General features: G+C 41.6%; 2 protein-coding genes across 2 annotated transcripts in view; both read right to left on the minus strand.

The window, feature by feature from the left end:
• The window catches only part of LOC110321491 (kinesin-like protein KIF28P), a 48,966-nt gene extending 42,362 nt beyond the window's left edge, over positions 1-6,604 (minus strand). The window contains exons 1-2 of the mRNA XM_029538486.1: positions 6,520-6,604; positions 1,300-1,491 (exon numbers count right to left, since the gene is read on the minus strand). Coding sequence (XP_029394346.1) covers positions 1,300-1,491; positions 6,520-6,603 — 276 coding nt within the window. The 5' untranslated portion in view covers position 6,604. The remainder of the gene's footprint in view (positions 1-1,299; positions 1,492-6,519) is intronic.
• The window catches only part of Ahctf1 (AT-hook containing transcription factor 1), a 62,826-nt gene continuing 41,197 nt past the window's right edge, over positions 6,298-27,926 (minus strand). Inside the window, exons 27-35 of the mRNA XM_029538708.1 lie at positions 26,184-26,387; positions 25,056-25,473; positions 22,826-22,925; positions 20,504-20,598; positions 17,394-17,599; positions 14,229-15,993; positions 10,072-10,205; positions 8,566-8,645; positions 6,298-7,917 (exon numbers count right to left, since the gene is read on the minus strand). Coding sequence (XP_029394568.1) covers positions 7,722-7,917; positions 8,566-8,645; positions 10,072-10,205; positions 14,229-15,993; positions 17,394-17,599; positions 20,504-20,598; positions 22,826-22,925; positions 25,056-25,473; positions 26,184-26,387 — 3,198 coding nt within the window. The 3' untranslated portion in view covers positions 6,298-7,721. The remainder of the gene's footprint in view (positions 7,918-8,565; positions 8,646-10,071; positions 10,206-14,228; positions 15,994-17,393; positions 17,600-20,503; positions 20,599-22,825; positions 22,926-25,055; positions 25,474-26,183; positions 26,388-27,926) is intronic.

The following is a 27,926-nucleotide window of genomic DNA, read 5'->3' on the forward strand; positions in this document are numbered from 1 at the left end:
TATAGCCCTGGCTGTCCTGAAACTCACTTTGTAGACCAGGCTGGCCTTGAACTCAGAAATCCACCTGCCTCTGCCTCCCAAGTGCTGGGATTAAAGGCACTATCTGCAGCTTTTTAAAAGTGGGTTTTGTGTGTGTGTGTGTGTGTGTCTGTGTGTGTGTGTGTCTGTGTGCAGGTGCTGGCCAGCCTGGAGCTGGAGTTACAGGGAACTGTGAGCTATTTAACACAGATGCTGGGGTCCAAGCTCAGCTTCTCTGCTACCCACTGAGCATCCTCTGTCTAGCTCAGTCTACAGTCATTTCCAAGCAACTCGGTTAACCTCAGGAGTGATTGCCAAGTTTAGCAATTTTGCTGTCCATTTTACTTAACACTACTGGAAATTTAGAGATTTTTGTTGTTCTCAGTTAAAAAAAAATTTTAGATTACATTTTAATTTATTTATTTTGTGTTCATGTGCGAATTTGTGTGTGCATGTGTGGAATTCAGAGGCAATTTGTGGGAGTTGTTTTTCTCCTTCTACCATGTTGGTCCCAGGGATGGAATTCAGGTCGTCAGGCATGGTGGAAGTTCCATCTCACCAGCCTTTGTCATCAATAAATTGAAAATTTCAAATAACACAAAATGTTGTTAAGTCAAGTCTTAGGTAGGGAATAGAGTCATTTTATAAAAATTTTAGTGGTGTAATCTTCTACTGGGACATATTTTGGGCATCATCTGCAAGCTAAAGAAAATCTGGTACATCTCTTAGTTACATTTCAAGTTTCTTGCCACTCATCACTCTATGACCAAACAGAGGAAAGGTCTCCCTTCACTGAGCTTCATTGCCTTAGCCAGCTTTTCATTGTTAAACTACCCGAGACAATCAGTTCACAAAGGGGAAAACTGGCTTGGGATTGTGATTTCAACTCATGTTCAATTAACCCCATCGCTGTAGTTCCGAGATAATACAATGTTCCAGGGCAGAAGCGAAGGACAGAGACTTAGCCATTTTCTGATTGCTAGAAAGCATGGTGAGAGAGAAGAGGGGTTCCCACATTTCCTTCAAGGACATGCTAGTACCCAGAGTCTCTCCTACTAGCTCTTGCTTCTCAAAAGCACCGTAAGCCAAGGATCAAGGCTTGGCACTCACATGGCTTCTGAGTATCCCAACTGCAGGTCCTCCTCCTGCTCAGGCAGCAAGAGTTTCAGCAACCGACTCATCTCTCTGCTCTGGCACGGACAACACTGAAGCGTCTAATGTCACGTTAGACAAGGAAACACAATGTACAAAATCTACCACTGACATTTCCAAGCAACTTACCTGGCCTGCGAATTTACTAGTTGGATCAGATGGAATAAGGACACCATCTTCATCCTTTTGAAATCCATCGTGAGACCAATATGTCAGGTCAAAGGTAAAGGTCTTCACACGCTCTTCGTTCTTTGGGTCTCGGAGGGTGATGCTTCGGGAATGCATGGAGATCACACATTGGCTTCCAGAGTTCTTTTCTCTCTATAGTCAAGTTATAAATTCAGAATCATAGTGCATTCTTGCTGGATGAAGTCACTTGTCCTGACCACTTGTAGTGGTTTGAGTGAGAAGGGCCCCCATAGGCTTATATTTGAATTTTTGTTTTCCAGTTGGTGGAACTGTATAGGAAAGATTAGGTGTGGACTTGTTGGAAGAGGTGCGTCACTAGGGGTCGGAATAGAAGTTTCAAAATAAGACACATACACTGCTACATCCACTCCAGTAGTGACTCGAATTACAGGTTTGGAAACCTGGAAGCAGTCCTGAGGTAAAGAGTTTCAAGGAAACTCAGCCTCCTGGAACCTTGGCATTCCCATGCCCCAGATTTGTCCCTGCAATATTGTGGAGGGCCTTGCATGCTTTTTTTACAGTATTTTACTGGATAAGAGTTAGAAATCTCAGGGCAAGCTTAGCAAAGTATACTTAGAATCTTCATCACAGCCAGGTATTGCAAACTACAATGCATATTAGAAGCAAGTTGGTGAATTCTTCTAACAAATGGAGATTCCCTACATATACTTAAAAAAACAGCCAAGTTACACTCATGCAAGAATTTACCAAGGCCTAGGAAATAGGGGGGTTGTGGTATTGCATTATTCATGAGAAGGTCTGCTAGAGCAGAACCCCCTGGTGCTAGCTCTCACAAGGCTCAAAGGAGTAGCACAAATTCTGACTAGGGTATGAAATCCTTACCTGTCATTAGCTGACCCTAGGCAGAGCTGTTTTATCTTTACTGTAAATATTACCTGGTTCCTGTAAGTCCCTTTGAAGTCATTCCTCTGTTTTGTGTCAGATAACTTCAATGTACTTTGCCTGCTGTGACATCCTACCCCTTTGTTTTCTGTATAAGACTGGTGTTCTCTTTGTGACAATACATTCAGACTCAACACACTCTCTCTTGTGTCATATCTGTTTGTCACTAGCCAACTCTATACCCATCTGTCTGAGACCTTGATTCACATGGATTGAGGAAGGCCCAGTGAGCCTGGTCCATGGCAACACACACACACACACACACACACACACACACACACACACACACACACACACACACTGGGTATGCCATGGGCTTTTGATATGTCCCCAATGACACACCTCCTCCAATGAGACCATTCCCACTCCAAACTCAGTTTCTGCTTCTCTGCTTCTAGCTTGCCAGTAAGATGTCAGCGCTCAGCTACTGCTCAAGACACATGCCTGTTCGCCTGTTGCCATGTTCCTTGTCATGATGGTCATGGACTGAACCCTCTGAAACTGTTAAGTAAGCTTCCAGTTATGAAACTATAAGCAATGCTTTTCTTTTTCAGTTAACTTGGTCACAGAGTCTCATCACAGTATAGGCAGTGAGAAAGAATGATTTATAAGCACCCTTCTTTGACATGAGTTGTAGGATCTGCCCAGGCCTAGCTTCTGCTAGGAGGGCTCACTCTGTGCAACCCCAGTCTCTACCACGTCCTTTTGTCTCATGGCACCTCATTTATTGGGAGTGGATTTTTTTTTTTTTTTGGAACAATTGGCAAGCCAACCAGAAAACTGAGGAAGTGGTCGAGAGAAGCCAGAGTAAGAGGCCACATACGTTGGATATATAATTCTGTGTGGGAAGCGTGCCCTGTATGGTAGGTGCTGTGACCCTCCTAATGAGTACACATATACTCCAAAGGCATTGCAGGTTTTTGAGCTGTTTGCCAAATGCTACTTGTACCACTGACAAAGGGGCAAGGAGTGCCTTGCCAGTGTAGTGGGGTTGTTGCTGTGGGCTGGATGACCACCAATGGCCAATGGCTATGGGAAAAAGAGCTAAATAACCAGAAGACTTACAACACGCACAATGCTAGGGAAATGGAAGGCTGGGCTGCCAAGGAAAAACCATGTCCAGCTTCATGCAGTGGGTGACAACGGGAGAGGGATCAGGTGGAGCCACCACCTCATCGATGCAGCAGGATGTGGGTATTAGAACCCTGGAAGGGAATATGGGAGGAGCTTGGAATTGAAGGACACGAGAGCTGAGATCCCTGCCTACACCTCCCTGATTCTTGCTCTTCTGTGACTATGAACAAGGAGTAGAATGTCATGTTAGAGATCAGGACTTTGTAGCAGCACTCCTAGACATTTATCAAACTCTCTTAAACAAGTGTTCCTGAGAGTCTCATCTCAGGTGTGCATGCCCTGGGATATGGGAGTGGTGCTTCTGTGAGAAGAAATGGAGCTGAGAGAGGAGTAATGTCACCCATCATCTGGCCTGAGGAACAGCATCCAGACTGCCTAACAGATCCAAGGAACTCGGTCCACTCTGGCCATGAGAGGCATGGACAGATGAGAGGGCTGTGCCAGAGCAGGTAGCTCAAGAAGTCCTGTGTACTCTGTGGGAACTGTGCATGGATAGAAGCCACTTGTGCCCAGGCATTTCAAGGACCTAGGAAAGCCATTTTTATATTTCATTCTACTATGAGTGTATGATGCATATGTGTGATGTGTATATGTGTGTGTGTGTATGTATGTATGATATATATATGTGGCATGTGTGTGTTTGCCATGGTGTGTGTGTGTAGATAAGAGGATAACTTTTAGGAATCGTTTTTCTCCTTCTACTGTGGGTTCTAGGGACAAAACACGTCACCAGGCTTTGCACAGCCCCTTTTACCCACTGCTTGAATGCTTGGGCCCCAGTTGATTGAACTGTTTGGGGTTAGGAAGTATGCCGCTTGGGGTGGACTTTGAGGTTTCAAAAGTCCTGTCATCCCAGTTGGCTTTCTCTGCCTTGTGGTTCTTGTCTCAACGTGTAAGCACTCAGCTATTGCCCCAGTTCCAGGCCTGCCTACCCACTGCCATACTCCCTCCCATGACGGACATGGCCTCTACTACCCACTGGAATCCTGAGTTCCCAAATTAAATGCTTCCTTTTAGAGTTGCCTTGGTCATGGTGTTTCGTCGTGGTGCTGAAATAGGAACCAAGTCCGGTTTATGATGTGGATGGGGATGGCGTTGGCATGGATGGGTGGCACTTGGGTAGAAACAGGAATGGTGTGGTGTGGTCCATTCCTGAACTCCAGGAAAATGATAACCCAAGGTGATCTTGGTAGGCTAAGCAGAAGGAAAATAAGCCCAAAGCATATTCTCACCTTTCCCCTCTGCTGCTCCAGAGGGGATGGCGTTTCTTGTGGGGCTTAGAACAGGTCGTCAATGGAATCCCAAATAGGAATGTTTTAAGAGGTGGAGCCAAGATTATGTCTCAGATTGAGTGGGCCACAGAGTCCTCCCAAGGAACTCACTGGGCCAATGAAGACAAGTCCATTGCTCTACTGGATTCAAATGCTGAATGTACATAGACCCACAGCAACTAAAGCCGCTTTCTAGGGACACGTAAAGTAACTGGTGAAGGTAGGGGTAAGACCATCAGAGTAACACAAGTGTTGGTGTGCCCAAAATTAGGCAGCACCTCCATTTTGTACTAATATCCTTGCTCCCTGAGGACATTCTGGGAGTAGATATACTAGGAAAGGCATGAAAGGGAAGATTTCAAAATATGTTGTAAAGGCAGTACTGATGAGGGGGCAATTGGGACCCTTGACCTCCAAGACTGTAGTGGCTACCCTTCTCATGCCTGTGAGAGAACTTGAGCAAAGTGTGCTTGCACAGGGGTTGCAAGGTACAAAGCACAAACTTCTCATTTCCTGTATGGCAAAGATGTAGTTTGCAGAACTCTCACATGATCGAAAGCTTCTCCTTCCACACCTAGTATGATGCCTGGGCCCACCACAGAGCTGATGAAAACGAGCTACATGGCATTGCAATAGTCTCGCACTGGGACATTGCCTGTTCCAGGAGCTCTCTGTACCTCCTACCAGGGGTGATAGTGAAGTTAGCTGCCACTTGCAGATGCATGAACTGGGCTCTCAGGCAAGAAGAGAACAGAACCCAACTCTTCTGCAATAGCCAGTGCTCTTACACACTGCACCCTCTCCAGCTGCCTGGATACTTCTCTTTAGAACTAGCACTTTTTGGCAGTCATATAGTAACAAAACTTCACTGGTCAGTGGACAAAGACAAGCCTGCTATAATGGAAAGGGAAAAAGCAGGTTCTGCTGGGAACACACAGCACAGCTTTCTATTCTGTGGCAAGCTCCGTACAGAACAGCATCCACTCTGGAACCTGTGGAAGAGCTCAGGTCCAGTTCTTCTGACTTGAGTGGTATGCAGAGTGTGCCCATGTATGCTAGGTAGATGGGGCACAGCCAAGGTGAGGAGGCAGCCTTGCGCATGAGCAAGTGTTTCCATAAAACTAACATGTAAGTGCACCCTGGCTCGTTCTCATTATGTGACTGAAGTCTGGTCAGGAACGTGATTCTGCTACCTTAGCATTCTATGTTGGGATCACCGATGTGTGTCCACATGTGGCAAGACCTACTTTCTTTTTTTTGGTTTTTCGAGAGAGGGTTTCTCTGTGTAGCCCTGGCTGTCCTGGAACTCACTCTATAGACCAGGCTGGCTTAAGATCTACTTTTAAGATAAACATATTTTGGTGTTTCATGTAGTGCAAGCTGGCCTTGAATGTACAACCTAGCCAAGGATAATAACTGAGCTTCTAGTAGGCTGCCTCACCTCAGGCTGGGATTCCACACATCTCTGTGCCTTATTTATAGAGTGCTGGTGAGCTACCCCAGGGATTCCTGCATGTTGGCAAGCACTTACCAACTGACATCTGCCCCAGACCCAAACGTGGTAAAAACATACCGCACATCTCAATACACCAAACTGCACTGGTTTAAATAATTATTAACTTGACAGTTATTTCTCTTGTCAGTTTTTTTATTGTGCTACTTGTACCAAGGAATGAAATTAAATGTTTACTAAATTATGCTCAGATCTTTTGTTACTCATTTGACAAATCCATTTAAATAAGTTTAATATTTCATAAATGACAAGCAGCTTAAATACAAATTCAGAAACTATTATTAAAAAATTAATAAAATCAGGCAGTAATTGTCAGCAAGGCAATGAGCATGGACTGACCTGGCTGAACGGCCGCACCCGGACGGCCACTTTCACACTGTCCGATCTCGGCACAGGCATTCTCCCCATTTTCTCATTATCCATGATGCTATTCGGTAGAAAAATAACACACAAAGCACACTGCTCACGAAAACATCCAAAGCTTAGCTGACAAAGTCTGCTTTTAGGTATCAATTATTAAGCGTCCATTCATTACACACTATCAATTACCTGTCATAAATTATTTGACAACACTTATTTATTGATGAAGGCCATTACCATCGGTACACACCCTGAAGAAAAGAGCACTCCTTCCCTCTTTCCCCACATCTGCTCACACTCTTCCATTCTCTGTAACCTGTGCCCGAGGTTCTGTGGCAGTTACCAGTTTAAAACCTGAATACTAGAGAGGCTTCTGTGACTCAGTCGCAAGCTCTTTCACAGCACGGGAAGTTTAAACCTTGTCGGCTTCTCTTCTCAACAGCAGGCACACGCCGGTGCACCGTTTTACATTTCTTTCTCCAATCCTTCCATGAGGTTGCTAGGAAGCAGTGAAATCGGTCAATCTAACCTGGATAATTAAGTCTCTGAATTGAGAGACAAGATAGTCCTTAAGTTACTGAACAGAACTGCTAGCATAGGAAACCGATGCAGTACTGGAAAATTACTCATTTGAGGTAGATTACACAACATTTGTAAAACTACAAAAAGGCAAAATCACATGCCGACAATTCAAATTCAACACAGTATCAGGCAAAGCCCAATGAGTACATGTAATAATTAGAGATCTGAGGAACAGCATCAAAGTGCATACATTATAAAACAGCAATGTTAAAAATAATCAATAGTTGATCGCCCTCATTTTAAGACAGTTCTAGTATCTTAACTGTAAAGAAAGGATATGAACAAATGTCCAGTAGCATATAAAACTACAACTCAAACAGAAAGCTCCTCTCAAAAATCTACCAGACACACAGTGTACTTTACATTAGTTTATTTAACATCCCAATGATAAGTCATATTTACATTTATATAAACGTATGAAGTATTATAAAACGCCTGGACTAGAAGAACTGCACTCCATATGGAGTTACTTATTTACTTGCTTACAAAATTGTACAATTTATATAAAGTATTTCCATCCAAATTGGGTGACTTTAATAATCCACACAAATACTGATGACTTTTACAAACAGGTGCGTTTTAAAATCTTGGGCTAAAAATTACAGCATTTTCCTGCGTAAAATTTGCTTTGGAAAAGAAGATGGCTTCTTTCTGCCCCTTCCAAGAGTTTTTCCTGCTGTTTCTGCAGTTTTTCTTGGCTTGCTGGTCTTTATTTCATCCACTGGACTCGCCAAGGGAGAAACCAGCTTAATTTCTACAGGGGGAGGTGACCAAGAACTTCCTTTTCCCATGTTTCTGAAAGAAAGATACAGTCAAGTAGGAATGGGCACAATTTGCTGTCTGGTCAAGTACTTCACTCTCACAGAGACGTGGAGAGTGGACCTACAGGCAGAGTTAAGGCTTCAACACCCACCCCGTCCCCATGTGTGCTGGTGGGCATACTTAGCCACAGATATGCCTAAAATTCTGCAGTTACAAGGATGGCCCACATACCTATAGCCAACTCACGGGATGAGAGCCAGCAGACCCACAAATTTATAAACAGTAGCAAGTGGCGAGTCTGTGTCATGAACATATACAAAGGCAGTGTAAAAATGAGCGGTGTTAACTGTATCACGTTGAAGGAATTTGTACTTTCATTAGTCAGCCATGTCTAAGCACAGCCTATGAATCCTGCTACACAAATGGACATGTTTACCACACATGCAATAATGCTGCTAAGTAGTGAGACAGCTGTGGGGCTTTATATGAAGAGGCAAACTATCTTCTCCTCCAACCACGCCAAGTGGACAATAGACTGTGTCCTCACTCTAGGGGCATGCTGCCTTCAAGTGCTGAGCTCTACAGTGTCAAGGCTAGGCTTGCTTGAGAGGTGGTCTCACCCTTTCTGGCAACCCCTCTCGGCTCCAGGGGGTGAACAGAGGATGGGCCGGTGCTGCTTACCTGCTCACTGCTCTTGTCTTCACAGTCCTGCTTCTTTTTGGTTTTTGTTCTATGATCTCTAGTGGTTTAGGGTCACTCTCCTATGGATTAGAAATTTAAAAATATAAATAAATTGCTTAAGCAATTAAGACTTTGATTTTTCTTGACAGGGTTTCTCTATTTCTGTCTCTCTGTAGCCCTGGAATTCATTTTGTAGACCAGATTGACCTCAAACTCAGAGATCCACCTCCTCCTCCTGTTTCCTGAGTTTGAGGATTAAAGGCATGTACCACTACCACCCAGCTGTAATTAAACATTTAAAGGATCGCTTGTAAAAGTACCCTGCTCAGACAAGGAGTCAAGCATTGCTAACCCCACTAGGTCCTACACAGAGCCCTCTGGCTGTTTGACAGAAACTTAATGGTCCAGACTAGAATGGTTCTCTCTCCTTAGCCCACACTGGCCCAACCTTGTTTTGTCAGCACTCATTCTGCACACTTCTATCACCCTCCCTCCTAACATGTCTTCAGCTCTGAGGCCAGGCTCTCTCCATCTTGTAGGCATTGGGTCACCAAAGGTGGCTTTCTTCTTTCCTAGAATGCTTTCCACAGAAACTACTTAAAGCCTACACATGGCTACTTGTAGCCACCACCCTGCCATGTTTCATTTGAATCCCTGCAGCTGTCCCCTCCATCCCTGATCAACAGAGGCACTTGGGCAGAGATGACTGTACTCAGCATACTAATTAGATTGGTTGTCCCTTCAACTAAACACCCAGATAATTTTAAGGGCCATGTTTGTTATTATTGGTTTGTTTGTTTGTTTGTTTTTGAGATGGTCTCACTATGCATTCCTGGCTGGCTGAGGACTAAGCACATAGAGGAGGCTGGAACTGAACTCAGGAGAGCCTATCTCTGCCTTGAATTCTGTGATTCAGGGGGAATGTCCCCATGCCTGGCACGCTGCTGCTGATTGGGCTTTTGATATAAATATAAGTTACCTTGCTAAAATATATTTATTCTTTTTATTTCATGTGTATGAGTATTACCACATGCATGCCCGGCACCCCAGAAGGTTAGAAGAGGCTAGATCACCCAGAAACTGGAGCTATAGGTTGTGAGCTGGGAACTGAACCTGAGTCTTCTGCAAGAACAGCTAGTACAATTAACTGCTGAGCTATCTTTTTTTTTTTTTTTCTCGAGACAGGGTTTCTCTGTGTAGCCATGGCTGTCCTGGAACTCACTCTGTAGACCAGGTTGGCCTCGAACTCAGAAATCCGCCTGCCTCTGCCTCCCAAGTGCTGGGATTAAAGGCATGTGCCACCACCGCCCGGCTCCACGTGCATCTTTAAATAAATTTACTTTAAAAACAAATTTACTTAGGAAAAAAAAATCACTTAAAAATCCTTTTAATCTCAGCTCTCAGAAGGCAAGATCATGCCTTTCAGACAGTCCAGGGATATACAGTCTCCACACAAACAAACAAATAACCCAATAACCACAGAGGGGGTTTTCATGCCTTCCTTACCAGTGCACCTAGAAGTTTGGAAGTATTGGATATACTTTTCTGCCTGGTTCTCAAGGCAGGAGGGGAAACAACAAACTGAGAAGATAAATCTGACACCAATTCTTTCAGCTGGGCCGCGGCCTCCATGTTCTCAGCTAAAGACAAGCGGGAAACAAACAAAACATCGACCTGTAACTATGTCTGTTTTACAAAACAAAAGGCAATCAAAATACAGCAGCAAATCCTGGAAGAAATGGTGTGCATTAGAAAGACAAAAACATCCAACAAGGACAACACAGCATATACATATACTATCCACAACAGGATACAGAAGTGATTACAAAACACCCCCTTCTCATTCACTGTCATAATAGTTAAGGCTTCAAAGTAAAAGCTATCACATCATAACAATGGGACTCCAGGCAGCTATTGCTCATTAGGTTGACCCTTAGTTCCTCTTAGGAGCTGGATGAATCCATATGGCCTGCGAGTCTCCATTTCTCGATGAGGTTTTCTTTACACTATGAATTTTATTTGCAAGAGCAATTTCACTTGCAAAGAAGAGACTCCAGCTTTAAAACCTCATTCTAAGGCTGGATGGTGGTGACAGACACCTTTATTCCCAGCACGAGGGAGGTGGAGGCAGGCAGAGCTCTGTGAGTTCAAGGTCTACAGATGGAGCTCCAGGATAGCCAGGGCTATTAAAAGGGAAACCATGTCTCCAAACACCAAAAATCAAAACAAAACTCTTTCTAGCTACTTCATTATGAGTTACTCATTCTAATGGGGGTGGGGTGGGTGGGAAAGTTTATCAAAGTTAAAGCTGAAAAATAGTAGGTTATATATATAAATAACACAGATGACTAGTTAACCACTCCCTAACTAACCATACAAAGTAAAAGTAAAAAAATAAGTACAAGAAATGGAGGGAACAGCCAAGAGGAAGGGGATGAAAGGGTAAGGGAGGAGAGCTGAATGTCATCAAAATGTGATGTACATACATACAAATGTGAAACCAGGTCTATACAATTACTACATGCAAATGAAGACATTTTAAAAATAACTAAAGTGCCAGGGTGGGGGGGGGCACCAGCTCAGAGGAAAGGGGGACAGGGAAGGATCATGGGAGGGGCAATGAGAGGGTTGGAAAGTAAGTAATAAAAAAGAGATGTAGCATGTAGACTCTCCTTTTAGCCTTTTAAATAGTACCACCATAGCAATGGTACTGTGATGACAGAAGCAGTGCAGAGATTACACGCCGGACTCTGAACTCACTACCCGTGAGTCAGCTAATTCAAAAGTAGGATACAGATGAAAATTTTCTCAGTAAAGATCAGAACAATCCCATGCATATAGCAAGTGCTTTATAAACAAGTTCTGTATGATATGCACATCACTGAGACACAGAGAGACAGACACACAAATAGACAGCTGACCAATGTCAGACGTCTAGTATGACTTTTGCTGGGCCATGAAGGCCCAAACCTAGAGTTTCAGCAGGAGGTAGGGGTAAGAAAATGGTAAGTTTGGGGCTTAGCTGGCCTGATTCTCTCTCAAATAAAACAAAGCAAAATACCACCATTACTCACCAAAAAAAAAAACTCCCAACAAAAACAAACTCCAACCCCAAACTTGTCTGAGCCTTTGTGTGTGCTCTTTTGTGTAGATGCAGGAGTCTGTCTATGGAGGTAAAAAAAAACTCCCAACAAAAACAAACTCCAACCCCAAACTTGTCTGAGCCTTTGTGTGTGCTCTTTTGTGTAGATGCAGGAGTCTGTCTATGGAGGTAAAAAAAAACTCCCAACAAAAACAAACTCCAACCCCAAACTTGTCTGAGCCTTTGTGTGTGCTCTTTTGTGTAGATGCAGGAGTCTGTCTATGGAGGTAAAAAAAAACTCCCAACAAAAACAAACTCCAACCCCAAACTTGTCTGAGCCTTTGTGTGTGCTCTTTTGTGTAGATGCAGGAGTCTGTCTATGGAGGTCAGAGGACAGCCTTCAGGGCTGGTCCCCAGGTGTCTTCCAACTTTTGGTTTCCAAGACAGGGTTTCTCTGTATAGCCCTGGCTGTCCTGGAACTCACTCTGTAGACCAGGCTGGCCTCAAACTCAGAAATCTGCCTGCCTCTGCCTCCCAAGTGCTGGGATTAAAGGCGTGCGCCACCACACCCAGCTAGTTGATGCAGATCATACACTGGAATTTTACACAGGCCAGGCTACTTGGCTCACAAGCATCTGCCTCTCCCTTCCATCCCCCATTGTTGGGCTGTGTATCATGCCAGTTTTTTACATGGATTGTGGGGATCCAATCTCAGGTCTTCAAGGTTCAAGAGTCAAGTGCTTTACTGACTGAGCCATCTCCCTAGCCCATAAAAGCCATGGCTCTTAACAAGAGAAGAACATCAGCAGCATGAGGCAATTCACTACCAGCTTATGAGAAGTAGGAATTAGACAGCAGGCCTCTGATGGCAAGGCACCCTTCCTACTGTTAACAATACGAATCTATAGTCACAATTCTCTAGGCTACCTGGAGCAACATCATCTTTGGTTTCCCCAGAGCACCTCAGTCTCCAGTTACTTTTAGGACTAAGAAGAATTTAGCTGGCTGGCGGTGGTGGCACATGCCTGTAATCCTAGCACCTGGGAGGCAGAGGCAGGCAAATCTCTGTGAGTTTGAGGCCAGCCTGGTCTACAGAGCTAGTTCTAGGGCAGTCAAAGTTACAAAGTGAAACCCTGTCACAAAACAAAAAACAAAAAGGAATTTAAGAATTTATCGTGTTTAAAATGTTTGGCCTAGTCATGGTTTCTTTCACATGCCTCTTTTAGGGCAGACACAAAGTTTTACTAACTGTAAGACAATGCCTCATCTCTCTCTGCAAACTTCAGAAAAACATTTCAATGAACAGTATTATTTAGGATTAAAAAGTTAAAAATCACAAGACAAATCCAGGGCTGGAAAACAGATCTCTGGGAAGAAGGGGTGGGGTAGCTCTAGTCTGCAGCACTAGCTACTTTCTGTGGTCAAATGACTCCACTATGGTCAACTTCAAAATGAGACCCTGACTCTCAAATATCCCCAGTACCCCCAGCTACCTAATAAAAGGTGCCTACTCTAACACGGGAATCCTTAAACCATGAACATATCCCACAGGACGATGCTCAAGCTCCAGAGGAGTATTAGTGACATGAAATGTCACAAGTGACCAAATTACAATCTCATATATGCTTTAGAGCTTTGAAGACTATGAGTATCTGGGAGCAGGAAATGTGGAGAGAGGACTGTGGATAAAATGCCTGCTGTGTAGGCAGGAGGAGGTCCCTGCAGTCATGTAAAATGCTGGACATCGTCCTAAGTGCCTACATTCTCAGTGCTGGGAGGCAAAAAAGAGCAGAATCTGGAGGGTCTGCTGACAGCCAATTCAGCCAAATGCTGCATTCCAGGTTCCCTTGAAGACATCAATGGCTGATCTTTGGCTTCCAGAGGCTAGTGAACCTGCTCTAACATATACCTCTACGATGAGTTTCTGAAAATGATCATGAAATAAGTATATTCATAGACTATAGCATGTGGTTTAATACAGAGTCTTGCCATACAGTCCAAGGTGGCCTTGCTGCCTCAACACTGGGACTACAGGTTTACACTATGCTTGGCTTATTCTATTTATTCTTTAAGACAATCCATGGATTAGAGCATGTTATCTAATTTTCTGTAACAGATGTATTTTTTTTAACAGAAAAACAGCTATATAGAAAATGACAAAGAGTAACTAAGGTGTTTGTTATACTATTCCAAACAAGAATGTGGTTTCTTAAACTTCAAGCACTGTTTGGCTCAGAAGACTTTTTTTAAAAATACAACAAAAAGTTCTATTTAAAGGGAAACGAAATGAGGTTACTTAGATATAAAGACAGAGAGGAAAGAGAATAAGATAGAACCTGTGTCAAATGGGCTGTGGACACAAAGCCATAGAGCATCTGGATAACCTTCAATTTGAACATCAACTGGGAAACAAACCTTTAGGTCATCTGGTGGTTGGGTTTTTGGGTGTTCTGTCTTTTAATCACAATTTTTCTTTAAGGAAAATATTTAGTGCTTCAACTCAAATAATTAACTAAAAAAAACCCCTCAAAATTTTAGGCTCTGCATTCTAAGAAAGATAAAATTGAATAAAACTAAATACCTTTTGTTTTTTTCTTTGGAACCTTCACTGAAGGAGGAGAAAATAAAGGCTCAGTTTTGGGTTCAGAAATGTCCGTCAACAACATGGTCCTTCTAGACCTAGTCCTTGTGACCCAGGCAGACGGCGTGAGGGCAGCAGTGGCAAGCAGTCCTTCTTCTCGGTCAGTGGACTCTGGGTGGGCTGCTCCATCCGCCAAGTCTGAGACTGCTGCTGATGGGCCTTTTGAGCTTTCCTCTGCAGGCTTCTTTGTAGGTTTCCTCTTAGATGTCACCACTAGAGCAGCTTCCTTATTTGGCACTAAAATGGATTTTTCTAAAGTACTCACATTTCTAACTGGGGTGTTCCGTGCAGATCTCCGGACAACCGGAACGTCTTTCTTCTGGGGACTTGTCTGTTCCTTACCAGCTGTGGCACCATCAGCTTCTAAGGGAACTACCCTCCTGAGTCTACCACGTTTCCTAGGGGTGGCAGGTACATCGAGCCCTGTCTCAAGAGGCAACTGGGATGTGTCAAGCTTTGGCTCTTGTGTCACACTTGACACACTAACTTCTCTCTCTCTGACCCTCTTTCGTTTTAGAGGCAGTTGCTGCTGGTCACTGTGTTCATCTTGTTTATACTCCATATTCTGAGTATCTTCTAAATTGGCATTCCTCAGCTCGGTGACAGTCCTGTCATGACTTGTTGCTTCACTACCTTTGAGATCATTTACAATTTCTGCACTTTGCCCATTTTCTACAGATTTCTTAAGTCTTCTAGGGGTTCCCTTTCTAACAGATGAAAGCTTGAATTTTGTTCTAGAAGGTGTTTCTTCAGCTGCTGGCTCGGGTGGCTGTGTTCTCAGCCTCCGTTTTTCCCGTGTACCCTGAGGCTCTGGCACAGAGCTTGCTAGTGTGCCTTGGCTAACTTCCTTCTTCTTTCCTCTCCTAGGAGGGAGAGGACTCTGAGCTGTCAGTTGGTTCTCAGGTGCTACTTTTAAGTCAGAACAGATACTTTCAGAAGACTTAGGAGTTTCTTTTATTTTTCTAGTTTTCTTCTTAGGAGTAGCAACTGCTGAAGGCTCTTGTTCTGATGTGACATTCAGGCTTAGGGCATGCTGCCTTCTTGTAAGAGTTCTAGAAGAAACCATGTCATCACACTGGCTGGTATTTACAGTCTCTGCATGTGTTTCCTTAACCTTCTTCAGTGTAGAGTTTGTTAGCCTGGAGGAATGAGCAGCCTTTGGGACTATTGCTGCTTTGTCCTCATCAACAGCCTCACCACCTGCTGTCAGGAGAGTTGCTTCCTTACTTCTGGTGTCTTTAATTACATCCAACAGATTTTCTGCAGTTGCCACTTTAACCGGCTCAGGCACATGCGGTAAAGTCTCTACCTTGTGGGATTCTTGGTCACCAGTCACAGCAGATGGCACATCTGTAACATGTTCCTGATTATGGGGTTCCACGTGGCACACAGGTTTTTCCTTGGTTGCTATGTTGGTCGCTTTTGGTAACACATTAGGTACTGCAGAGTCACTTGCCTCAATTTCTCCTTCTTCACCTTCTAAAATCAAGGTAAAGTTGCTCTGGGCCACAAAAAGTTCCCCGTCTACTTCAGCAACATCACATTCAGCAGAGTCTTTATCATCAGGCAAGTCACAAAACTGCTGCTCAATAGTACCGAGATTATACTGAAGCTTATGTGCCCCTAAGGGATACAACTCATTAAATGAAAGACTCTTGGCCTCCTCTTCTGAATTCTGAACTTCAAGTTTTTCACATCCAATTAGCTAAAATGAATTAAAGGTAAAGAAACTAGTTAATGAATTATAAAGTACAATTTGTTCTAAAGCACACAGAATTTCAACGATATCTTACTCTTTGTGTGTCCATTTTAAAATATAAACTACACTTGACTTATGGCATATGTCATGAAACATCCATTTAAGAAATGAAACCTCAATCAAAATAACTACACAGAAAAAAAGAGATTGAGATTACAGATGGAATTAAATTAGAAATCCCACATTTTCTTAGCTAAAAAGACAGCATTAACAAAATCTTGAAAATCATTATGCTAACAATTCTAAGAAAATTAAAGACATTTCTTTTACCAAGAAAAAACTTAGAGAAAAGGAAATAACCCCAAACAATAATCCCCAAATTACCTAACTATCCACACTTTCTAAACAGCATGATCCCCATAAGGTTGAAGAACAATTCACCTACATAAGCTCCCTTGGGCTAGACTCAATCTTCTTCCCTTTGCTGGGGCTGCATAAATCATGAAATTCCTAAGGCTTTCAAGTTCAGTACCTCTCTTGCAAGGGTTTGGTGGAAGAAGGAATGGTCCTTGCATTTACCTTTTGGTAAGGGAAGGGGAGAAAAAGGAGGAGGTAGAGAGTAACAGAGAGATCTCCTGACCAAGAAGGTAGACATTATCACCCACCTAGACAAAGACATTTTCCCACTCCCCAAATAGTGAGCTGGCAGACTGGACCCAACCTAGAAATGAGGAGTCCCATTACCTACTCCCATGGATGTGTAGACTCCAAACTTTAGAAATAGGAAATTTGGTGCCATTTATTTCAGGGGGAGAATCTTAAAAAGATGAACGTGGATGAATTTATGAACTAATAAACTCCCCAAATCCATACAATTTGATTTTTTATGAGTTAGAAGAGTTATTAGAGTTATTCCTAACTCCATTTACTCAAATTTCCCTTACTAGTGAAAGGGATTTGATAAGACTGTAGAAAAGCAGAAAGTCCTATCAAGTACTAAAAGAATTCTTTTTCTAGTGTCTCTCTCCCACAGACATGCAGGGAGATCCTGCTTACTATATTCACTTCATTCACAAATGACGTATAAATGTCTCAAGCAGTTAATATGTCTCAAGTAATTAAAAAGCAAAACAAAAATCCCTTCCATTTTAAAGCAAACGAGCAACAACAACAAAACTGCTAATATATATTAATTAATATATTAACTGTGCTTTAATATAATCTTTTGATTTTACATAAAAACTAATCTCTTAAAGTTGTGTTCTTTTTTATATGCCACAAAATGTTTATACTTATTTTTTGAGATCTTAAAAATGTTGTCAAATGAGCAGATTAAGTTTAAATGATCATCTTTAAAGCCCAACTATGCTAAAACTTATAAAGCATTAAAAAAGTAATATTTTTACATGAATTTCTTGAGTATCAGAAGGACCAGCAGAAATTCGAGGTCTTTCTTCTGGTAAGCCAACGTTCTCTTTTGGTACATGAGCTTCTATTTCATCTTCTTTTAAGTTTAATGTTAGTTTTTGGCCGAGGCTGCGTTCAGCGGTAACAGGGCACTTGGAGCTGGTGGACCCAGAGCTTTCAACATCTGCAATCGTGTTGGCCACAGCTGGAAAACCAGACAAACAAACAAAACCAGAGTAACTTCTTAAGCATTCCAAACAAAAAGCTAGATTCAGACAACTCAAAAAGCAAAGAATTACCTAGACCTAAGTTTTATCTTAATAAACTACCAGAAGGTTTGTAATATCTCAAGGAGGAAGGTCTCTCTGTGGTTCTTACTCTGTATAGTTTCAACTGTTTAATATCAGTTGAAACTATGTGTACACTTCCCACAAAGGCAAACATGGAAAAAAAACTTCATACTTGAACCACTTGGCTTTTCTGAATTGGAATACAATTCTTGCCATTATTGTCAAAGTTTACCATAATGGTAACTACTCTAAGGGGACTCCAGACTCCTAAAAAACTAGCTACCTTCATTAGTAGAACTCTACAAGAGATCTGCAACCTGGACTTTGCAGTTGTCTATAAAATGGATGGGCATTTTTCTTTTGGTAGCAATCATCCAAATAGGTATAGATGTTTTCTCAGATATGTCATAATTTTATGGCCCAATTAAAAAGGAAACCCCTTTCATGTCTCTTGTCTAAGTTTTATGTCAATATGAGGCTTGGCATTTATGAATGACACAAAACATGATTACCTCAAGAGGGAAAAAGACATCTATGTTTTGTCTGATTAAATACCCCTATACTTTTTAATGGGCTCATACTCCTAACTGTAAATATTAATTCAATGAGAGATGATTTTCACCCGTGTTTGCCACCATAACCCACTGTCCCCCCCTCGATACCTAAAGCACATTAATCTTTACTGGAAGAAACAAAGTGTTACAAGACTGGGCGGTCTCTGACTTTCTAAGCTAGGTCGGACAAAGAGAAACACAACACCCACCAATGAAATAATAAAACAATACCTGACAAAAATATTGTGATTAAATGTTTACCAAAAAGTAGTACAGCATAGAATATACTTATTCAATGACAGGCTATAATACTAAGGGACAGAAGGTCAAGTTTTGTTTTTTTTTTTAAATTAAATATACTGATGATGTCATGATAGTTACAATAGCAGATAGCATAAGCTCTAGAGTGCCTGCCAAGCCCTACTACACACACTTTACAGGAAGATAGTGTGTATCAGACAAAATATACCCAGGAACAGGAACAACAGACAATGAAGTGCAGACCTGACTCACAACACCACAGCAGTCCCATTCAGACCTGTGCATCTTGTAGTCAGCTACTATCTCCTCTTCCCAAAGCACAACAGACCCAAGACAGTGCAAATCGGTAACAACAGAGCCAAAAATTAGTAACCTAGGCTTTACTTCACATGTTGAGAATCTTCCCTAGATTATTTTACAAGAATATACACTCCATTTTATTTTCTTTTTGTTGTTCCTATTTGTTTTTGAGACAGTCTCTATATGTAGTAGTCCTGGCTGTACTAGAGTTGTCATGTAGACCAGGATGGCTTAGAATTTACACAGTGCTCATTGTCTGTCTGTCTTTAGATTTATTTATTTTATGTATATGAGTACACTGTCTTCAGACATACCAGAAGAGGGCATCGGATTCTATGACAGATGGTTGTGAACCACCATGTGGTTGCTGGGAACGGAACTCAGGACCTCTGGGAGAGCAGTCATTGCTCTTAACAGTGAGCATGAGCCATCTCCCCAGCTCCTGTATATCAAATTCTCAATCTTGAGATAAAATGCACAAGCTTGCCCCAGATGCCACTCACACTGTGACAGGGCAAAAGGTGTAATAGTGGTGGCATGGGCTCTAGATCTAGAAAACGCCATCAAAGTACAGTGCTAAGAAGATTAAGTGATGTATTTGGAGTAGACATTCCATGTCTTTTCCTTCTATCTGTCTGTGAACCTATAGAATAAAAATACCATTCTCATATTTGTATAAAACAAAGTGGTTATATTAAAAACTTGATTTATATAATATATTTGATTTCCCTGAATAAACTGCTATGAACAGGTAATTTATTTGCTACTCTTTTTTTTTTTTTTTTTGGTTTTTCGAGACAGGGTTTCTCTGTGTAGCCCTGGCTGTCCTGGAACTCACTCTGTAGACCAGGCTGGCCTCAAACTCAGAAATCCGCCTGCCTCTCTCTGCTTCCCGAGTGCTGGGATTAAAGGCGTGCGCCACCACGCCCGGCTTTATTTGCTACTCTTTCATGTTCTAAAGGAAGTATGTTCATAAAACTCACCAAGGTCCCTGTTCCTAGGATTTTCTTTGTTCTCACTCTTGTTCCTCTTCCTGTCTTGCTCCTGCTCTGTCCCCTCCCAGTCCAACGTGCTCATGGTGCTCATAGAAGGCCTCTACTTCTCTACTCTCTGTCCTTCTGCCTCTACTACCCTTTTAACTTCCTTTCCCATTCCCTGAATAAACTTTAATCTGTACTAAAAAAACCAAAACCAAAACCAAAAGAGTTTCTTTTGATAGTTAATATCCTTAAAATGCTTTTACTCAGCCGGGCGTGGTGGCACACGCCTTTAATCCCACCCAGCACTTGGGAGGCAGAGACAGGCGGATTTCTGAGTTGGGGGCCAGCCTGGTTTACAGAGTGAGTTCCAGGACAGCCAGGGCTACACAGAGAAACCCAGTCTCCAAAAACCAAAAAAAGCTTTTACTCCATGGAAGCTGGCCAGAGAAGAATTGAGAAAAGAAAAATCTAATAGGGGCTGGAGAGATGGCTCAGCGGTTAAGAGCTCTGACTGCTCTTCCGAAGGTCCTGAGTTCAAATCCCAGCAACCACATGGCTCATAACCATCCGTAATGAGATCTGACTCCTTCTGGAGTGTCTGAAGACAGCTACAGTATACTTACATATAATAAATAAATCTTTAAAAAAAAAAAAAAAGAAAAAAAGAAAAATCTAATAATAATACTCTTTAAAGTACTGATCCACAACCCTAAATGATACATACACTCTTTGTAGTCTGCTGTAAGTATGGAGGTTCGGCTCTCAATAGACACTATTCCATCCAGAACTGACGTCTTGGATTTTGAAGTGGAGATTTCCCTTGAGAAACAGAAATGGACACTTTAGTGAATGAGACTCCACCTGTCCCACCTTCTTCTTACTTGCTACTTTGTTATAAAAACTAGAATTCAGAACCCACTATCAAAGAGCATTTTAAGTTTTACAAAATTTACAAGAGTTACAAACACTGCTGCATTTTTTCTCCTACTTTCCTCTAGTTTACTCTTCTGTAAAAAAAATGATGTTGTGGCCTTAAAAGTACAAGTAAAATGATGTTTAAGTGTCTGTAAGTATATAAATTACACGTCAGGCATTTTACAACCCCGTCTTTGGTTTTCAGGTAAGTCTGTCAAGTGTCCAGTACTTCCTACGACTTGGTAGGCTCAGCACCAGCACTTTAGTACTAACTGGAAATATTAAGATAAATGACTCAGAATAAACAATGATAAGCTGTGGAATACTCCGGCAGTTATCCATCACTTGGGCTTTTCTCCAAGTCCCAACTAAAGTATAGGACAAACACTATATTCCCAAGAAAGCAGTCTCTGAAACATCTGCAGAGATTTCTACGTATGTGGAGATTATCTAGATAACAGTATCTATAGTACCGATGACTAATACCCAACAACTAAATCTTCACAACTTGCCCAATAACCAGCTTGTCCAGGTGCTGACAGAGGGAGGCAGAGGCAGGCAGATCTCTGTGAATTTGAGGCCAGCCTGGTCTACAGAGTGAGATCCAGGACAGCTAGGCTACACAGAGGAAACAAACAACAACAACAAAAAAAACTAAGAAAAAAGAAACTAGCTTGCCAAATATTGACATTCATCTAGATTTTCATTGAAACTAACTTTTCTAATATGAATAATCACTTGCTTCTTGATAGTTGCAACTGTCCATCAAAGCTCCTGAAACATTTTTTATTAAAATGAAAAATTACAAAATAAGGAACAACAACAAAAACCCCAGGAAAATCCTTTATTTTTTCCTAGTTTTGTTGAAGTACTGGAAGATTCCAGTTATTACATTTTTATCTTCAGCAGAAAATGTTTGACTGAGCTGACAAATGATCATCCAAGTTTTGTGGGTAGTTTTTAATATCAGATCCATTGCTCACTCATAAGGTAATGAGCTATTCTGTGCCTTACAAATTAAAATTCTATGTGGGCTAGTTTTATTAAATTGATCATAGAGCCTCAAAGCATTAAAGTTATCACTGTTTATCCTCCACAACAGTGTTAATCAAAGTGTTGAATGAAACAAAGGTGATGAATGGCTCCAGTGATCATACTGATTGATTAGGACAGCTGATTCTATAACAGAAGCAGTGTGTTAGTATTTACTTTAATATAACCTTACACTTGAGTATAATTAGGAACTAGAACCAATCTGCTAGCCTGGGGGTTCTCTTCAATGCTGGAAACAGTCTCCCTATAATAACCCAGATTGACCTGGAACTCACATTCCTCTCTCAGCCTCTGTGAGTCACCATACCTAAACTAGACCGTGCTTCAGCCAGCAAGCACTGATGGACATCACCTTGGCTTTGTGGGCACTTCTTAAGCATATTTTTGAATGACTATCAAAATCATGTTTGGGTCTTTTGTTTTATGATACAGAGGTCTATGAATTCTACATTATTTTTTGAGACAGTGTCTCATTAAACCTGGAACTCAGTGACTGGCTAGTCTGATGGAAGCAACGAGGCCCAGAACTGGTGGCATACACTATCATTTTAGATAAATGACTAGGTCCTGAACTCAATGTCTTGACACTGGAGTTTATAGACAGCTGTGAAGCATCTCATATATATGGATGCTAGGAATAGAACCTGGGAACTATGAAAGAACAGCAAGTGCTTGGAAATGGTGGCCTCTCCCAAACCAATTTATTTTAAATATGTGTGTGTATGTGATCCGAGGAGGCCAGAGGCATCAGATCCCCTGGAGCTGCATTATTGGCGGTTTTGAGATGCCCAGTGTAGGTTCTTAGAATTGAATCTGGATCCTCTGGAAGAGCAGTGTACACTGTTCTTCTTATTCACTGTTTTTCCTTTGAGGAAGGGTTTCTCCGTGTAATAGAGCCCTAGCTGTCCTAAACACGCTCTGCAGACCAAGCTGGCCCTGAAACCATAGAGATCTGCCTGTCTTTGTTTCCTGAGTGCTAGGATTAAGGTGTGTATCACCATGCCCAGCCTCAGCAGTACATTCCTAACGAACAAGCTATGTGTATCTCCAACCTTCTCCTCTCTTCCCATAGGCTTACCCTTCGCAGACTGACGACACACCAAAAGAAGCTTCAGCTCTTTGAACAGGGTCTAAGCGACTGAATTCTGAAAATGCTTCCACTACAGCATCTCCCGTGCCTGTAAGCCACACAGATAAGGCCATGGTCAGTGTCTTTACAGAAATGGCTGGTCCTACTTCTTTCGTTCTTGTTTTAATTCCTTGACATTAGGCTGTTAGCACTTCCTTCTACATGTTTGGCCCTAGCTCAAGGGCCCCTCTTAACTCCCACTTCTCCCTTTTGGTAGGTCTAACAGGTCTCCCTAAATTAACTCAATTCTCAACATCCAATGAGTAGGTGAAAAAAAAACGTAGCATTAATTTCACGCTTAGCTTAGAAGAACACAAACCATGTTTAGAGGTTGAGATTTCAAACTGAATCTACTTCACTCTATGGTTTATGCTGGTATCTCTCCACGATTTCTATTTGAGACAGCTCAATATTGCAGAAATGGTTAATAAAGATAACACTATGAACATCCTTATTAATAGCAACTATCTAAATATTTTAGTGGAATACAACACTTAAAAAAGTAGGCCTGGGCAAGTCTGTTCTGCATGCAGTTCCAGGACAGCCAGTACTATGAAAGAGAAACCCTGACTTGGAAAACAAAAAATAAACAATAACCAAAAACCCTGCCCAAAATTCTAGACACATTTTTTTTTTTAATGAGAACCCTAATGTTCTTAGAACAATTCATGTTAATGTCTATGTTTGTTAAAGACACCACAATCTAAATAGACTGATTCACCTGTCACAAATTCTTCATTCAGCCTAGGCCATAAACACCAAAGAGAATATACTTATGACACATTTTTGAAGGGGAGGGGTGGTGGGATAGCAAAGTCTCAAATATCAGCTAGTTTCTGCTATGCAGCTGAGGAGGACTTTGAACTTGGTTCTTGGACTCAAGTGCTGGGATTACAGTTCTACACTATGTGCTTAATTTGGTGCTGGGGATTGAACCCAGGGCTTTGATACATGTTAGGTAAATCACTAAAGCTACATTCATCCTCAGCCAGATGACAGATTTTTATTGTATGCATTTAGTTTTACAGACCTAAGGAAATACCTTACATAAACTCGCTCAATAAAATTTTAGTAACATGGGCTGGTGAGATGGCTTGGTGGGTAAGAGCACTGACTATTCTTCCAAAGGTACCTACTTCAAATCCCACAACCACCTATAATGAGATCTGACGCCCTCTTCTGGTGTGTCTGAAGACAGCTACAGTGTACTTATGTATAATAATAAATAAATCTTTGGGTCGGAGCGAGCAGAGCCAACCAGAGGGGTTGACTGGAGCGAGCAGAGGTCCTAAATTCAATACTCAACAACCAGATGAAGGCAAACAACTACCTGTATAGCTATAGTGTGTACTCATATACATAAAGCTACAGTGTGCACTCATGTACATAAAATAAATACATCTTAAAAGAAAATTTGATAATGCAAAGTAGGCATTTAGTTCACAGATTCTAAACCAAGTGTCCCTTTCTGATGTTCACTTGGCCCCATGTCCCAGAACAGTGAAGTGTCTGTCAATACAGTCCACCACACTCTCTAGGGTGCACAGGCAGGTACTGTATCAGTGCTCTACTACTGCTAGGCAATAGCCAGCGAAGACTGTGGGGTACAGAAGATGATTTTCTACTAGAGCACATAAAATAAACAATCCCCACCATTGAAAAATAACAAATATTTCAATAGATAAAAACCTTATTAAGACAATAGATTCACAGTCCCGAGGACATTCATTATGAGCTTCATGTGATTATTTCAGAGGGGAGGGCAGAGAGTAGAATCAAAGTCCTGGTTTCTAGCAAACAGGCTGTCAGAAAAGTCTGAAATTCCAGTAGTTCCCCGGTTTATAAACTTGGCACTGGTCTACTCGTCACAGTTACTGGATGCATTCAGGCAGACTGCAGTGTTCCACCCCTTCCGTCAGCACGCCTGCTGCTGCTTTGTAAATGCTATGGCTCAGTAAAGGGCAGCACATGCAAGCTGTCATCAAATATCTTACCAGCGTATGAAGGAATGAAAGAAGGCAAGCCATTTTCATAAGCTGACAAAAAATTACCTTGTCTAAGATCTAGCAAACTGAGAAAATTATTTAGTCTTGACACTTTACTATGGTAGGAAATATTCTATTATAAATTTTACTGTAGATAACAATGACAACTTTGAATATGCACAAAGAATTCCTACCTGTTTGTTTCTTCACAGCTGAAGGAGTACCTTCTGACTTAATCGCATCTTTATCATTACCCCTCTCTGTTTGTAGAGTTGAATTAGTAGTTAGTTCAGTGGAAGAAATTGCTGGCTTGGGGGACACAAAAAGGCCACCTTCAAGGTCTTCTGGTGATGGTGCATCATGATACTCTAAGGAGGTCTGGTCTGACCTGGTGGAAGCAGTGCTGTCTTCTTTCCTCACATCCAGCTTCTCTAGCCTTCGTGAATGGGTATCCAGTGATTCTGCCACCACTTTCTGAGGGCCCTTTGCAGGGACATCCAGAGGAAAATAGGTATTCTTATCACTGGTCTTCATCCACTCAGTTTCTGCTGGGAGTCCACACTTATGGAAAGATGTGCTAACAAACGCTTTTGCATTCCGGTCATCAGTAGCCTGGAATTAGGAAGAAAAGCACATGAAAGCAGCAGGGTCCCTGGCCCACTGTCTATACCACCCACACACACCCATCCTTTCCACACTTCCTACTTTCTCAAACTTTCGTTAGATGTGATTATAAAACTTAGTTTTGTTAATATTTCTCTAATGAATAATTTGTTACTGATTAAAACAAAATACAATGTACAAGATAGACGATAAAAAATTATCAAGTGGGTAGATTTCTATTAAAAATGGCACTCCAGTCTTTCCATATATTAACCAATTAGGCAAGAAAAGCAACAAGATATTAGATAAAAACCAAACCATCAAGAGATGTCACCAAATATCAAAATATGTAGTTTCTTAGTCCTTTTAATAGTATAATAATAGAAGAGGAGCACGCACACACACAATTTTATTTAACCTATAGAAGGTATATATATTGGCTTAGCCCAAATATAGGCTAATGGTTTCTTTCAGACCTACTTTGTAGTTTCAAGACTATCCACAAAGCCGGGCATGGTGGCGCATGCCTTTAATCCCAGCACTTGGGAGGCAGAGGCAGGTGAATTTCTGAGTTCGAGGCCAGCCTGGTTTACAAAGTGAGTTCCAGGACAGCCAGGGCTACACAGAGAAACCCTGTCTCAAAAAAAAAAAAAAAAAAAGACTATCCACAAAAGTTCATTTAAAAAAAAAAAAATCTCAGTTCTGCTTATCAAACTTACTCTATCAGTCCAGTGTGTACTCATGCCTTCTTCCATGAATGAAATCCTAGTTTCTTTAACTCTGAAAGGCGGAGTGAGCGATCTTCCAGGTGACAGAGAGGGAGATGCTAAAGGTGTTGTTCGAAGACCAGACCTAAGGATGGATGGAGGAGTAAACTCGGCAAATCCAGAAGACGTAGCTGACAGAGCCAAAGATTTAGCTTTCTATGATGAAGAGCAAAGACAATCCCAGTATTAGCGTTTATAAGTAAGTTACACAAGTGCAGACAGCAATTTCAGAGAGTGCCAGGCAGTGGTGGCACAAACATTTGATCCCAGCACCTGGAAGGCAGAGGCAGGCGGATTTCTGAGTTCAAGGCCAGTCTGGTCTACAGAGTGACTCCCAGGACAGCCAGGGCTACACAGAGAAATCTTGTCTTGGGAAAAACACACACCCCCCCCCCAAAAAAAAAAGAAAGAAAGAGAGAGAAAGAAAAGAAATGAAAAGGAAAGGAAAGAAAAGAAAAAAGAATTTTGAGCTGGAGAGATGACTCAGTGATCAAGAGCACCAATTACTCTTCCAGAGGTCCCAGAAACCACATGGTGGCTGACAATTATCTGTAAGATTTGATGCCTTCTTCTGGTATGTATAAAGACAGCTACAGTTTACTCATAATAAATAAATCTTAAAAAAAAAAAAAAGTGATTTCAGAGAGCATATACTTTTACCTTCAAAACCCACAAATAAAACGTTTTACTTCAGATTGGTGGAAAATACAAAATTCAACTAGAACTTTATGTTCAGTTTACTAGACAAAATTATTTCTATCATCTCTTTAAAAGCCCTGAGTTTTTCCTTTTTAAATTAAGCTTAAAACAGTGTAATTATTTAACATTTGTAAAACAGATAAAGAACGTGAGTGAAGTCAAGTGAGAGGACTGTGTATTACACGGACTAGAGGAGGCTAATCTAATTAACAACTCATTTTACTGCTTTACAAATTAAACTGTTGGGGGTTAGAGAGATGGCTTAGCAGGTAAGACTGACTGCTCTTCCAGAGGTCCCAAGTTCAAATCCCACAACCACATGTTGGCTCACAACCATCTGTAATGAGATCTGAAGCCCTCTTCTGGTGTATCTGAAGACAGCTACAGTGTACTTAAGATATAATAATAAATCTTTAGGCCAGAGAGAGCGGGCTGACTGCTCAGAGCAAGCAGAGGTCCTGAACTCAAAATCCCAGCAACCACATGATGACTCACAACAGTACAGCTACAGTGTACTCATATTCATAAAATAAATAAATCTTTAAAAAAAGAAAAGGAAAGAAAATCTCTTTAAAAAGGAGCAAGGCAGTGGTGCCACATGCCTTTGATCCCAGCACTCGAGATGCAGAGGCAGACGGATCTCTGAGTTTAAGGTCAGCCTAGTCCACAAAGTAAGTTCCAGGATAACCAGGGCTTCCCAGAGAAACCCTGCCTCTAAAAGAGATAGGCAAACAAACAAACATTTAATTTCCTCTGATTCTAGCCACAGAGAATATAAAAATGTGATTTTGGGGTAAAGAAAATTAAAAGGGATAGAAATATTATGTTATAAGTCAGGAACAGGAGTACTCCACATCAGGGGACAGTATAAATTAGGACCTAACAAATACAACAGCATTCAGTGAAACATCCCTTCTTCAATTTGAAAAATAAGAATTCCTTAGTTTATCATAAACCTCTTCTCCTCAAACCACTAAACACAATAAATAATGAAAA

The sequence above is a fragment of the Mus pahari genome, chromosome 5 (assembly GCF_900095145.1).
Source record: "Mus pahari chromosome 5, PAHARI_EIJ_v1.1, whole genome shotgun sequence".
Taxonomy (NCBI): Eukaryota; Metazoa; Chordata; class Mammalia; order Rodentia; family Muridae; genus Mus; species Mus pahari.